Source organism: Benincasa hispida, chromosome 11 (genome assembly GCF_009727055.1).
Source record: "Benincasa hispida cultivar B227 chromosome 11, ASM972705v1, whole genome shotgun sequence".
Taxonomy (NCBI): domain Eukaryota; kingdom Viridiplantae; phylum Streptophyta; class Magnoliopsida; order Cucurbitales; family Cucurbitaceae; genus Benincasa; species Benincasa hispida.
The window spans coordinates 63,605,627-63,620,728 of NC_052359.1; the positions used below are offsets into that span (position 1 = coordinate 63,605,627).

Sequence of the window (15,102 nt, forward strand, 5' to 3'; positions counted from 1 at the left end):
TTGAAATGTTTTATAAGATCTTAAGCTTCTCCGTAGAGTAGTAGATCTAGAATTGTTGTTTATGGGGCTTTATATAAAATATTTTTAAAAATTATTTACAAGTAATTAAAAATGTAAATAAATTGAACCATTAATGCAATACATCACAATTGTCTTGTGGCTAATCTAGAAATTTAATATGGAGGTATACCTTAGTATAAAATTAAACACATTAATGTATAGACGTTAGTAACTAATGTTTTTCTTTTCATTTTTTTTATTAACAATAAATGAAATAAAATATAAAATTTTAATTATTTACTATACATTTTAAAAAACGTTTTAATTCATAAAATATTTATTTTAAATATAAAATCAAGTTTTGTATATTTTCATAACATAGAAATAATGAATTTGTTAAATTGGATAACAAAATTTAGAAATATAAGCAAAATTGTAAGACGAGTAACTATTTGATTTTTTTGAAAATTAAACTTATTTTCTCTCAATTTCTTATAATAATTTGTATCAAGTAAAAGTTGAATTTTTAGCTAAATTTTAAATTTCAGAAATAAGTTTTTTGAAAACTATTTTTTTAGTTTTAAAAATTTGTCTTAGTTAGATACCAAATTTAAAAAATTTAGACGTAAGAAGTTTTTATATACTTAATTTTAAAAAATTAAAAATAAAAATCAAGGCCTTATGTGGTAATTATTTTATTTTTGAAAATTTAGTCTATAGATATTCCTTTCACCTTCAAATTTCTTTTTACCAATGGTTTAAAAATCAAGTTAGAATTTAAAAGCTAAAGAAAAAATAGCTTTTCAGAAATTGTTTTTTGGAATGTAGTTAAGAATTCAACTATTGTACTTAAGAAAAATGCAAATCAATCTAAGAAATAGAGAGGAAATAAATTTAATTTTTTAAAATAAAAAAGAAACAATTATCAAATGATGTCCAAATAATTACCCAAGGATACCTAAATAAATTGGGTTAATTTTCCCCCATTCTTTTCTTCTTTGTTCTTTCTTCTTTTTGGAAAGATTTCAAGTAGATTTAGATGTTGATAACTTAAATGATAAATTGACGAAATTAATGACAAAATTTTATTAGATAAAAAAGGTTTGATTTTTTTAGATATAAAAGTCCCCACAGTGAAACTTTTGAAGTGGTTGGAAAATTATGTTTGTAAATTTTTTCTTCCATGTTTAACCATTGAATTGATAGTTTGGCACTAAGCCAAATGCTCGTCTTATCAAGGAACTGGGTCATTTCAACATCCCTTTTTCTTTTCTTTATACATTATTTTAATGAAACTTTGTTGAAAAATTAATTACTTCTACTAATTTTGGACATTTACTTCGAATTAGCACAATGACCTACGTGTATTTATTTAGCTACTTATTTTATTTTTAACAATGCCATTTCTTAAAGGTCAAGTAACACTTAACATCTCCTTCTAAAATAATAATATTAATTATAAAGAGTAAAAAAGGATCAAATATTATTTATGGTTAAATCACTATTGTATCTATATAATCTATAAATTAATTCATAAGAGTGTGTTTAGTGAACTCCCCTCATTGTTTGGTCCAACGAATTGATAGGTCTCACTGCTAAAGTGAATATGACATTGCCAAAGCGTGGATAGTTCATACATCGGATTAGTGACCACGAAATCTGTATTTTGAATTTTCCTATCCCCAAGCAATTGTACTAAATATTTGATAAAACATTTAAATCTTTAAACTTCCACTTGTTGAACTAAACAAAAACTTTAGTGATGACATTATTTTATTTTATAATCTTAAATATCACATAAAATATATCTTTACAATTATGAAGATGGAGATTTAAGTTTTTTTTTCCGTCATATTTTATTTTATAGTCTTAAATATCACATAAACAGAAATATTGTTTATTTTTTGAATTATATTTTATAGTTTTTCATCTAAAGAAAAACCAAAGACATAAAGTAGCAAACCCAAAAAACCCAAAAGCCAAACACATCATATCTAAAGTCCCTTCTCTTCTCACCTTCCTTTCTTTCCTCTCATTTTTCTTCTCAAGAAACTCCTCCAACTTTATTTTCTTCCCTCTTCTTCCCATTTTACCCTCCATCGCCCTCTCCAAAATTACCAAACTATCCTTCCCATCCAAAAATGTTCCATCCATGTCCTCCACCTCCAAATTCACTTCCCTCACTTGTAAATTCCCTCCCTCCCATCCTCCGCACGTCACTGCAATCCCGCACTTCACCCACTCCGCCGCCGTCCCTCTCTCGCCGCCTAACACCGTGGCGAATTGCACCTGCACCTCCCCGCTCAGCCAGTGCCGCTGCACACTCACCGCTCGGTAACTCGACATATTCATCGCCCGCCGTCCAGCAGCGTCGATCATGATCCAGCTTAAAGTCAAATCCTCCCCTAGCTCCCGGCAAGCATTTCCGCCGCCGATTGGAAATTTAATCGGCGTTGGAATTACATCCTTAGGATCGAGCATATCGATTCGAAACGGCGAGCAACGGAACCATCCGGAAACGGTCTCTGTTTCGACGACTTTGCTGAAAATCATCTCTCCGCGGTAGTAGATGTCGACCGCGGAGATCAATTCCGGCGGAAGGTGGAGACGTCGGCGACGACGGATGTAGGTTGCCGGCGACGGAGCAGAAGAGGTGGAAGTTTCGGAATGATAAGAGAGGCGAGGGAAGGAATCGATGAAGAAAGACCGAGGACCGTCGGGAAATTCCGAAATCAGAGCGTCGAGGCGCTGCGTCGCCGTTGACGGCCAGGTGGAGTGACAGATATCCGCCCAGAGGCTTGGCTCGGAAGTGAGACGGTGAAATTCCGAAGAAGTGCAAGCGGCAGCGGCGAGGGTCGGGCCGTCGAGACGCGTCAAGATGTGAGTTCGGAGGATATCTGGATGGATGTCGGAAATAGATGTGGTAGCGCCGTCACCGGCGGCGGAGGAGAACGCCGACGGGGAAAAGGTCCGATAGGGAATCGGACTTGAAATCCAAACGGTATAAGTTTGCATTTTCTTGAAATTTTTGGGGGTTTTGATCTTTTCGAGGGAAAGATATTTATATACACAAAAAGAAATTTCCGGACCTTCTCAAAAAAAAAAAAAAAAAAAAAAAGACAAAAACTACAATTTGATTATTATTTTTATTCTTATTATTGTTAAAAAAAAAATACATGGTCTATTTCACCACGTGTCCATTTATGCATGTTTCTATGTATTTAATGGACAATTAGGGTCTTTCGAGAAAAAAAAGGACAATTAGGGTTAGATTTGGACATTTTAATTTTGGACATAAAACTTGAAAGAGAAAATTTTTGACATATTGATATCAAAAGCTCGATTTTATAATAATATCAATATTGTTGTTCATGTTGATAGATACTTTTAAAAAATTAATGGATTGTTTTTTTTAAAATATATTTTTTCGAGAGACAAAAAATATATTTAAATTAACAAAGAATTATTTCACCCTTTTTAAATAATTAAAAATATGGACCAATTGCAAATACAACAATTAAGCCCAAATTATTAATAGTAAGGATGGCAATGGGGTCGGGTCGGGGCGGGGATGCGCTCCCCGTCCTTGTCTCCGTGGGGATTTTTAATCCTTGATCCCGTCCCATTTACTATTTTGGGAAGTCGGAGTCGGAGTAGGGAATCCCCGCGGAAAAATCTTCGTTTTTTTATTTTTTATTTTTATTATTTAAAATTAATTAAATTTAATATTTATATTGAAATGGTAGATTTTATATAGGAAATTAGTATTATTGTTACATAAAAACTAAACATTACATGTTTTTTTAATTATAAATTAATAAAAATTGAATTTATTATATTATATTTTAAATTAAAAAAGAAAAAAAACTGAAACAATATGTTTAATCATTATTATTATTGTTATTAGTATTATATATATATATTAAATAATTAAAAAAATCGGAGCGGGGATGGGGATCGAGTTTGGGTTCAGGGATGGGGCAGGGATCCCCTCTCCGTCCCCGATCGAGGACCCGATTTAATATCTCCGGTTTGACCTTTGTCACCAGTCAAATCGAGGATTTTCTGCCCCGATCGGGTTCGGGGACCAACGGGGATCAGACCCTGCGAGAAATTTTGCCATCCTTAATTAATAGATACAGTTCAATGCAAAAAAAATTGCAGATATAGCAAAATTTAGATAATTTATCAATGATGGACCATATTATTAGTAGAAGTCTATCAATGATAGACTGCATAATTGATAGATTTGCTATATTTGTAATTTTTTTAAAATATTATTATACACTGAATTATTATCATTAAAAATCATATCCATTGTAATTACCCTTAAAATTTATTATTGTTATTATTATTAGATTCACATAAATGATATTTTGTCAATATTTTTCTTATTTTCTATCCATTTCTAGTTGTGATATAAGGAAAATGTCGATTTATCTATTGTGCCGATGTTGAAACTCATGGACACATAGAAGTGACAGATATTAACAAAAATTTAAACCATATATATGTATAGTCTAGGAACTCAAGTTCATAGATATCCACGGTTATTGAAATTTTAAAAATAAGTCCTTTTAAGCTCAAAAACATGGAAGAGTATGACAAAATAAAGTCCTATCTCAACAACTTTAAAGTAGAAGTTTTATGTAAAGTTTACGGTATGGTTTGTTAAAGTCTTCATCTCAAACATGAGTTAAGTTTTGGAAATCAAATCTAGCTTCTAACTTTTTATTATGAACATAAAACATTTATATTTAATTATATAGGAAAAAGAGGATTTAGAGGTAAGGAATTTTATTGGAGATAAGACATGTGAAAATCAATTTGTATCATCCCTTATTTTTATCGTTTTTTAGGAACATCAATCATTATATTTTGATATTCCATAAGATTTATATATATATTTAAAAACATGTGGGGTCATTTTGCATCTCATTAACATAAAGAGTTTCTTGAAACAAAATGATAAATTTTAGATTAATCGGAATTTCGAACATCATTTTAAATTTTATACGTGATTACTTGTTATATTTAGAAAATTTTTCACATATAAAAAAAAATTTCAAATTATTTATAGAAACAAAAATATACCACTTCTATAAGGGTCTTTCAGAATTCTATCATTGATAGACTTCTATCCGTCTCTATAAAAAAATTAAATTTTGCTATTTTATTTAAATAATTATCCTTATTTTTCTATTTTTAAAAATCCTCCCATTTATTTAGGTCTCGTTTGGTAATCATTTTGTTTTTGAAAATGAAACCTATGGATACTACTTCTACTTTCAAATTTATTTCTTTGTTATCTACTTTTTACTAATGATTTAAAAAGTCAAGTCAAATTTTGAGAACTAAAAAAGTAGTTTTAAAAAAATTTATTTTTGTTTTTGGAATTTGACTAATAATTTAACTATTATACTTAAAATGATGGAAATTATTATAAAAAATATGGATAAAATAGACTTAAATTTCAAAAAGAAAAAAAAAAACAAGAAAACCAAATGATTCCAGAATGGAGCCTTATTTTTACAATATGTGAAGTAATGGAGATTTCAACATCTCTGACCTCGAGGAAATAAATACTAATTAATTTACCTAAATAGTATAATGCATGTAAGTACAAAGTTTAAAATAAGTTAGAGATATTGATTTTTTTTTTAAATGAGTATTTTAAATTTAATCCAAATTCAAAGAGAATATAAATTATAATAAAATAAGCATATTTATACTATATTTAAAAAAAATAAAATCATGAATATTGTTTTGAATAGGGAAAAATGAAAAAAACACTTTTTGATCTTAAAGTTTTATTTATGTTGCATTTGGTAGAATTCTTGGTCCATTCGCCAATTTTTCTAATAATCACCGACAGATATTTATTTATTTATTTTATTAAAAAATAAAATTAAAAAAAAAAATTAATCATTTTTCTGCCCTTCTTCCTCTCACGACTGTAACAGCCATAATTTATTTTCTTCTTCTTCTTTCCTCTTAGGGAGAAGGTTGGGAGAGGAGGGTGAAAGAAGCAAACGATTGTGAAAAAAAGATAATAAAAAAATTATTGAATTTTAATAATTAAAACATTAGCAAATTTTATTTTAATAATACAAGGCCTTACATGTTAGTTTTTCGTAAGTGATAAATGAAAAAAAATAAAAATAAAAATTGAGAGACTAAACATTATGATAAAATTTTGAAATTTGAAAATTCAAGAAACAAACCGTAACTTAAACAAAAACAAAATCTTATAGATTAAAAGTGTCATTTTTGACTTTAAATAAGTACTAACTTTATGCTTTTTAGAACTTTTAGGTATTTTTATGTCACATTGGCAAAATAGGTATTGCCACGTGATTGAGATAGTGTGAAGTAGTCGATGTCCTTAAAAAGAGATTAAAAATTGTAGAACAAAGAAAAAAGATCCAAAGAAAAAGTTGTCACCAATAATTTTTATGAAGTGATTGGACATTGAAATAATACAATTTTTTTTTTCCTTTTAAAAAAATAAAGTAATAAAAATGATATAAAAAAAACTAAAGTTAAGTTTATGAATCATATGTGTACGGGAAAGATGTTAACACTATAATATTCAATAAGAAAAACAGTAGATTTATATATATATATATATATATATATTTATATTGAATTAGAAAAATTAACGACTTAGAATTGACACATCTGAACTGCAAACTAAATTGAGTATACGATAAAGCTTCTTATAATTAATTAAAAGATGGTAAGATAGAGACATAATATAGCAATCAAATGAAATAGAATTAAAAAAAAAAAAAAATAGATAAACGAGGTAAAAATGTAAAAGTAAGGAAGCAATAAAAAAAATATATTACCAAGAATTTAAATAGATAAATAAAGGAATAAGGATTAAAGATTAAAAGAAAAAAAAAATGACGTCGGGACGAGAGTGGACTGCACACTCACGTCAGTGGCATTACCACTAACACACGAAAAAAATAAAAATAAAAATAAATACTAATAATAATCTATATTATATTAAAATGGATAAAGAGAGAAGAATTTTTAACTTCCTTCTTTGCCCTTCAATTTTTTAAAATGTCTACTTTACCCTCAAACCTTTTCCATTTAGAACCTCTACAACAAGATACTTCATTCATGAAAGCAAAAATAATCTACAAATGTGCGCATATATATAACTTCCTCTATTGGGACAACAAGATTTAATCATGGAGAAATTCTCTCTAATATCCCATTTCACTCCCTAAAAAAAATCTTAATTTCATGAGACGAATAGAAGATCACTTGTGAAAATGAAAATTTTTCACGAAGTTGTCGGATCTTATGATGGACAGAGGAAGAAAATTGCCTTGTTGGAGCATGAATCTTTGGCCTGAACGTTTTCAAACAAGTAATTTTTTTTGGCAATCCTTTTGTGTGTTGTATTAAAATATTTTATTTGTTTGTTTTTTTTTTGTAAGAGTGTGTGTTTGTGTTTTTTTAGGGATTTGATTTAGGAGTTTAAGAATTTATTTACATGGAGAGATCAAGGCAATATGTTCATTGATTTTAGCAATTCATGTAAATATTCTATTTGTTTGTTTCTTTACAAATGTGTGTGTGTTTATTTTAGAGATTTGATTAAAGAGTTTATATATAAGGAGAGGTCGGCAATATGTCGATTGATTTTAGTAACTTCATTGAAACAAATGAGGATGCATACTAACTTAAAAGAATTCAAAACATTAGCTATTACTTTCTTCCTCATGGATTCGAAGATTATGTGATTTGTTTACTCAATTTTTTTTTTCTATTTTTTTTTTTAAAATTTAACTGCAATGTATATGAATATGTGATTTCATAGATTGCATGATATCCACCAAATTTGATTTAAAAAATATGAATTTAAATATAAATATTAAATTCATTTGATTTTATAGAATATATAATCTCGACCCATTTGTTTTACTCCATTTTAATTCTTTAATTTTTTTTTTTTTTTTTTGTATTTTGTATTTTGCATGTGGATAATGGGATCTTTGGCGTAAGTGTTTTTAAATAGGTAGCTTTTTCTTTAGCAATTCTTTTGGATGTTGTATTGAAATATTTTGTTTGTTTTCTTTCTTTCTTTCTTTTTTTTTTTTCTTTGGAAATAAGTGGTTTGTATTGAAATATTTTGTTTGTTTGTTTTTTTGAAAGCATGTGTGAAAGATTTCTCAAGCCTTAAGGGGAACCTAAGGTATCATTCATTGAGAAGGGAGTCCTTAAGACTTAGATAAAACCTAAGTTCTCATGTGAAAGAAGTTCACAAGTAGAAGGAAAGATATCATTAAGTAAGAAGGAGTCTTACACACTTAGGGGGAGCCTAAATATTTCAACACTAATATTCACATACTTAGGGAGAGCCTAAGTTCAGAGAGAGGAAATCGCATATCTAGGGGTAGTCTAGGTAATCAGCTAAGTCAGGTTGTATGTGTGTCACTGTAATCGTTGTTATTTTACAGATAAGTACAACGTTGTAATCACTTGACTTTTATATATTAGTGGAATATCTTTCCCTGGCACACTGCCCCTTAGACGTAGGTAGTTCATCATCGAACTGGGTTACCATCTTGATGTGTTTATCTATGATTTACTCTCTGTTGTTTTACTGTTGTCTTTGAATTTGCTAAGACATTCATTACAAGAAAAAGACGATCTTCCGACACTGAAAACCACCATCGAGAGTTCAATCGTTGAGAGATATATTATTTCCCGACGACGTACAATAGCCGTTGGGAGATATAAGTAACTCCCGACGATGTTAACACATCGTCGGGCATTTTGGTTAAATATAACTGAACTCCCGACAGGTGAATTAAACCGTCAAAAGTTGTGCACAACTCCCAACGACCGTTGTCAGGCGTCAGGAAATACACATGGGCATTGAGTTTAATATGGCTTATCTCCCGACGTGGACTGTTCATCGTTGGGAGATACTTTCACATCACATCAAATTTGAAGTTAAACATCTCCAGACGGTACATTAACTCGTTGAGAGTTAGTCTAACTCTCGACGATTACTTTATGTCATTAGAGTTAGTAATCTTAATATATCAGATCTGAAATGCCGCTTCTCACTTTCATCTCTTCTACCTCTGCCCTTGATCCGCTCCGTCGATCTGAAGTCTTTCGCTGTCGAATGCCTCCGCTCCATCGAATGCTTCCGCTATCGAACGTCTCCGCTCTGTTGAACACTTCTACCATCGAAGGCCTTCTTCAGGTAATCTCTCTCTTTCTCTTAAATTTGTCAAATCTCTCTGTTTTCATAGATGAGATGTGGATTTTTATTTAAAATTTTTATGAACTGTGATTTATGTTTTAATTTTTATGAATTATGAATTTTGTTTTGATTTTTATGAATTCACAATGGAGCGAATTTTGATGACACGTCCTTCTCCAGATTACCCTTTTAATACGAGAAGGGATCTGAAGACAGCAATTGTCAACCCTCTTATGACAACTAATGCCCAACACACTTCTGATAACTTGTATCCTTAGCACCTGTTACACCTGATTAGTAGTTTATAATCCTCTAGAAATTAACACACAGTCTCAACAATAACTTTAAACATATTTTTTTTTTTTTACTGTTAATCAGAAATATCACCATCAACATACATAACAGTTTTCATAGACCAAACCCATATGCAACATTTGTTCAACATAACTCTATCCTTTCTCCCTGACATGGACATGCAACTAAATAACAAAACATGATGAGCCACCTAAATTTCCACTCTCTGTGGGTCTGAGAAGTGACTACTGGCAGAACTGCTAGGCCTTGGGACGTCGACCACTACCTAGGGAAGAAAAGTGAGTTGGAAAGGCTAGTGAGTGACTATCTTAAACATACTTTAAATCATAAATAACGTGAACTTGATTATCAAGGAAACAATTATAAATCATAATCAGGGTTTTGAAAATGGAGTTGAAATCGTAAAACACATCATGTAAAAATCCTAAAATAAAATTTATTAACGTCATCCTGAAAACTCTGCTACTTCACTACCTAAACATGCGGTAGAGTTATTTTGCTCAATCCCTAATAACCTTAGTTGAGAGAGAGACGTTTTGCTCGATCTCATCAATGTCGATAGGATAGTCATACGTGCACGTAGAGCTGAATTGGGTCTTGATCACCTTACCATACATTCGGTGTCAAAGATTTCTAACATCACTGAAATCTGGGTACCTTACCATACCTTCGGTACTAATATTGGAGTAGGGTTTGTACAAGGCACCAAAAAATTTAAACATATAGAAACATATACAGGATACATATTTGAAATAATCATACTTCATGGTTTCATATCAATGCATAGTGCCTTGAAAAACATGGAGTATACTTAAGTTATTTCCTTGATAAATTTCATCATGCGGTAAAACATGACATGGGCTTACTGGAAAACTCATGCTGAGCTCATAAATAAATTCATCATTCAAAAACATGGATCATGCGATCAACATTCATTTTAAGGCTTTCGTTGAAGAAAATCATGGTATAACAACCTCATATAAAATGTCTATGCGTTAAAACCATTCATAAAACTAACATTGGAAAAAACATTTATTAAAATTTGTCACTCACTGTCTTAAACTACTTATCCAAGGGGTTGTATGTCTATCCTATTTGCGTTTTTCCTGAAAAGGAAAGATCCCCTGGTCAGTATACTTAGCTCCCTCTTGAGCTTAATGCATAACTTAACTTCACTGCATATTAGTAGTCATTGCATTACAACTAAGTTCGATGCATCGAACTATCTTCACCGCACCGACTATCCTTAGCCATCTTACCTTATAACTTGGTTGATAATCGAAAATCCTTCCTCGTGCTCAGGTAAGCACTGAAATTCCTTCGCAGTCTATGCGACATACTCAAAGCGCCTTCGTTGTGGATTGACTATGTTGTATGCGTCAAAACATAACCTTACTGGGTTAGCTGCTTGTTGTTCTTCATATGCAGTTGTCTGCTTATTCATCCATAACATCATTTCCCGATTCAATCTTCCAAATTTCTTAACTCAATTCCAGCATTCATAAAAACTAAACTCCCTTTTAGGAAATTACTAAAAAACATCTTGACTTTTACTTACCTTAGAATTTGAGCATTATTTTTTCCGGAATCAATTAGAAATTCCTCTAATTTTTCTTTAGCTAGTAGAAAATTCTTTAACTTTCAAAATCTCCAGATGGCAGAAACACTCCTTACTTAGACGTTAGAAAAAATTTAGCAAAACAATCTTCTTTGTTGCTAAGTCTATTTAAATTTGAGCATGCATGAAGAGTTTGCTTAATTAATTACCACCTGACATGCTTATTCTTTCATTGACGTTTACAAGGCTATCACTTGATTTACTTACTCGATAATTAAGATGAATTCCTTAGCTTAAACTTTATAGCATGGTCTTGTGGCCACCTAAGCATTCTCCCTTCAACACATGCTCTTCTGTCGCATCACTTGTTAGCTTAACCTCAACATTGATATACAAAGTTAGTTGTATAAATATTTCATACCACTTCGTTGTACTTAGCCATAACGCCCCCCTTTTTTGGACCTTTGGCCGTGTGGCGCCTCATTTGTTGTACTGAGTGTTAACTTGTTTCTACTTCACCTGAGAACTCAGTGTTCCACACTTAACATATTTTCTTGCCCTTTTTCTGATTGACCATTAATAGATTTCTCCAACTCTCTATGCGTCAACCACGTTTATAACTTGAACGCATATAGTTAGAAAACTTAAAAATCCCTTCTCTTACATTTCAGACGCATTATTCATTATGCACACTTAACTTGCTCTTTCTATCGATGTTAAAACACATCTTTAACTCATAATTAAAAGGACTTAAACTTAATTAACTAGTAAAAACAAGTTCAGAAGTTTACCTATGAATTGTGAATTGTGATTTAGATTTTTTAATCTTTATTTTTAATTTTTTGAAAAAAAAAAAGTATTGGATGTCTTGAAAGTGTTTGATGATCTGGAAATCCTATATATGGCTTGGGGAAACTTTACCATCTAAGAGTTTGAGTCTAATTTCTAATTTCTAATTTCTTAATAGATTAATTTGCCTTGTTCTTTTCCTTATTTCTCTAAAATTTATGTTTTTTTTTCTATTTAGTTATTATTTTGTAATGTTAAAATGGATTGATGCTGCTTTACTTCACTAGATATGATATTAAATGAGTTAACAAAATTTCAGAAAAAGTTTCTACTTGCATGCAATTAAATCCATATTAAATTTTCTATAAGAAATTTTGTAAGAAATGGTTCAAACAATTTTGTCGAATCATTGTATGAACTGTTTTTTTTTTTTTTTTTTTAATATATAAATTTTCAACATATGTGGGTTGATGATTCCAACCTCTAAAATTTTGGTTGATAATATGTGACTTAATTAGTTGAGTTATGATATTGATATATAAAATTTTGGTCAATAATATGTGACTTAATTAGTTGAGCTATGATATTGATTGTTTATATGTTCCCTTGCTATTATGTTTTTCAATTGATGTCGATATACTATGTCAGTAGAATATATAAAATGATATAGTGTTTGATTGTTATATGGTCTATCTCTAATAGGAGTTTCATAATTCTTGTGATAATTGTCTAAAAGTTAGACTTCAATCATATCTGTCTCTTGATTTTGTTTTCTGTAATTTGTAGTTGAGAAACACATTCATAAGTCTCTTAAAATTATATTCTTATTTCTATGAGCATATACAAGCATCCATAAGTCTCTTATAATTCTATGAGCATACAAATGAGAGAGGATCATGCAAGACAAATGGAAGAAATGAAAAAAGTGATTGAAGATATGATACGATCACAGAGAGAAGAGCATCAAATTAGGTATGATTACTTCATTATCTAGTTGGCTAATATATTGCTATACTACAGTTATGGTAGCAAAGTAGTTATGTTTTACTAGTAGCTTTATGATAATGAATTGTTGGTTATCTTATAGTTATGGTAGTCAACTGGATTTTGATGTATTTTCTAGAGTTTTTGTGTGTTTGTGGATGTTTATGAAATTTGAATGTTGTGTGGGGTGGGTTGAGATTAGTTATACTTGTTGGAGTTCAACTTGGAATTTTTTATTTGTTTTTGGAAATTTATAAATTTTAAATGCTTTGTGGAATGAGTTGAGATTGGTTATCTTTCTTTTGGAATTCAACTTGTGATTTTTGTGCGTTTGTGGAGGTTTAAGGTTGAGAATATGTAGACTTGGAAGTGTGTTGATTTTCTTTATTTTATAGGATTCTAGGATTCATCTTATAGTTTTTGTTTGTTTGTGAAAGTTTATGAATTTTGAATGTTGTGTGGGGTGGGTTGAGATTAGTTTTCAAATGAGGGGTTAAGAGTTCTTCTTACATTTAAACTTCATATATATAATAATGTTCTCTAATTAATATAATTGTAGGTAAACTACTGTTTTAGAGATGCTGTTTGGAGATGTTATTGAAAATGTCATTTGGAGATGTCGTCATACTTTCTTCTATGTATTCGTCAAGACATATTTGTTTTGTGGACCATCTTTGCCATTTTTTCTCTCTTTTTTGTAATAAAGAATACTATCAACTTTGTTTTTGTTTATTTGTATGTGAATACGTTTTTTTCTTTATGTGTTTGATTTGCTTAATAATGTTCTAAATTTTAGGTTATTCAGATCAAAATAATAAAAAAAAAAAGATTGAATAGTGCACTATTTTTCGACGAGGGCGTCAAGAGTTCTATTATTTCCCGATGACTCTTCGGGAGTTTGATTTCATAAACTGTGAATCAAACTCTTAAACTCCCGATGACAGTAATATCGTCGGGAGATCAGAGAACTCCCGACGGATAAATACATTTGTCAGGAGTAAATAAACTCCTGACGTTGTACAAGAGGCATCGGGAGTTGTCCTAACTCTCGACGGTGTGTATACACGTGTCGGGAGATTTATCCCGACCAAACTCCTGACGCCTATTTAGTCGTTAGGAGTTGATATTCCGATGCATTTTTTACCAGTTTCGATAATTTGAGCATCAGGAAAAAGATGTTTTCTTGTAGGGGTTATATAAGATAATCGTATAGCGTGCAAATAACTACTTTCCAATTAAAGATTAAAAAAAATTATAATATCTTCATGAAAATTGCATGTAGTGCGTGGATAATTCATTTTTGAATGGTTTATTCATTCAATCATGTCCAATTTACTATTTTGTTTTAATCTCATGTGGCCTCACGCCGCCATAAAAATTCTTAAATGTTATAAATTTGTTTCCACCAAAAATTGTATTTGAACATAATGGATAAAATTTTAAGTTTGGAGATAACGATGTCCTTCTTCATCGATAAAAATAGTTTCTTAAGTCTCTATTTTGACATGATTCATGTTATAACCAATATTTTTTATCTTTAATTTCTTCTCTTGAGATTAATCAATGTACATATAAACTAGTTTGGATTCTCAGAAATATAAAAAATCCCTTAATTTCTACTTTCTTTGGAAAAAAATTATTCTCTCTTGTTAAAAAAATTATCTCTTTGACATTTGAAAATAAAGTTTGGTCAAACAAAAAAAACTTATATTTTATTTATTTTGTGGAATGATGTGCATGAGTTTAAAATGTTTCACCAAATCATAATAATCACATTGAAGACTCCAAAACTTTAAGGTTCAAATTTGCAAAACGAATTAAAAATCTAAAACAATACATATTAAATCAAAACAAATTAGATTTAATCCATTATTAAAAGTCCTTAACCAAATTTTATTATTTTATTTTTGGGTACTATTTTTTGAAAGAGATGAAAAAAAGTCTTTTAGACCTAATTAAATAATGCCAATTTAAAACCATTGTGGTAGATTATCTTGAAATTATAAATATTAATAAACTAAGTTAAGATGTAGTTGTGGAGGCCATTTTCCCCCCTTAAATGGTACTAAGAAAAAAAAAAAAGTTGTTGAGACCCGTTTAATATTATTAATTAAGAATAATGTCTAGCTTATTATAAATATTATAATAATAATAGGTGTTTATTAGTGTCAATTTGATGTCCTAGAAAATCAAATGGCATTCTCGTATTATTCCTTGT

General features: G+C 30.1%; 1 protein-coding gene across 1 annotated transcript; it reads right to left on the reverse strand.

Moving 5' to 3' along the window:
* Positions 1-1,831: 1,831 nt before the first annotated feature.
* On the reverse strand, positions 1,832-3,037 carry LOC120091515 (probable F-box protein At2g36090). The gene has a single exon (XM_039049593.1). The coding sequence runs from the start codon at positions 3,013-3,015 to the stop codon at positions 1,927-1,929; it is 1,089 nt and encodes a 362-aa protein (XP_038905521.1). The 5' UTR covers positions 3,016-3,037; the 3' UTR covers positions 1,832-1,926.
* Between the last annotated feature and the right edge of the window lie 12,065 nt (positions 3,038-15,102).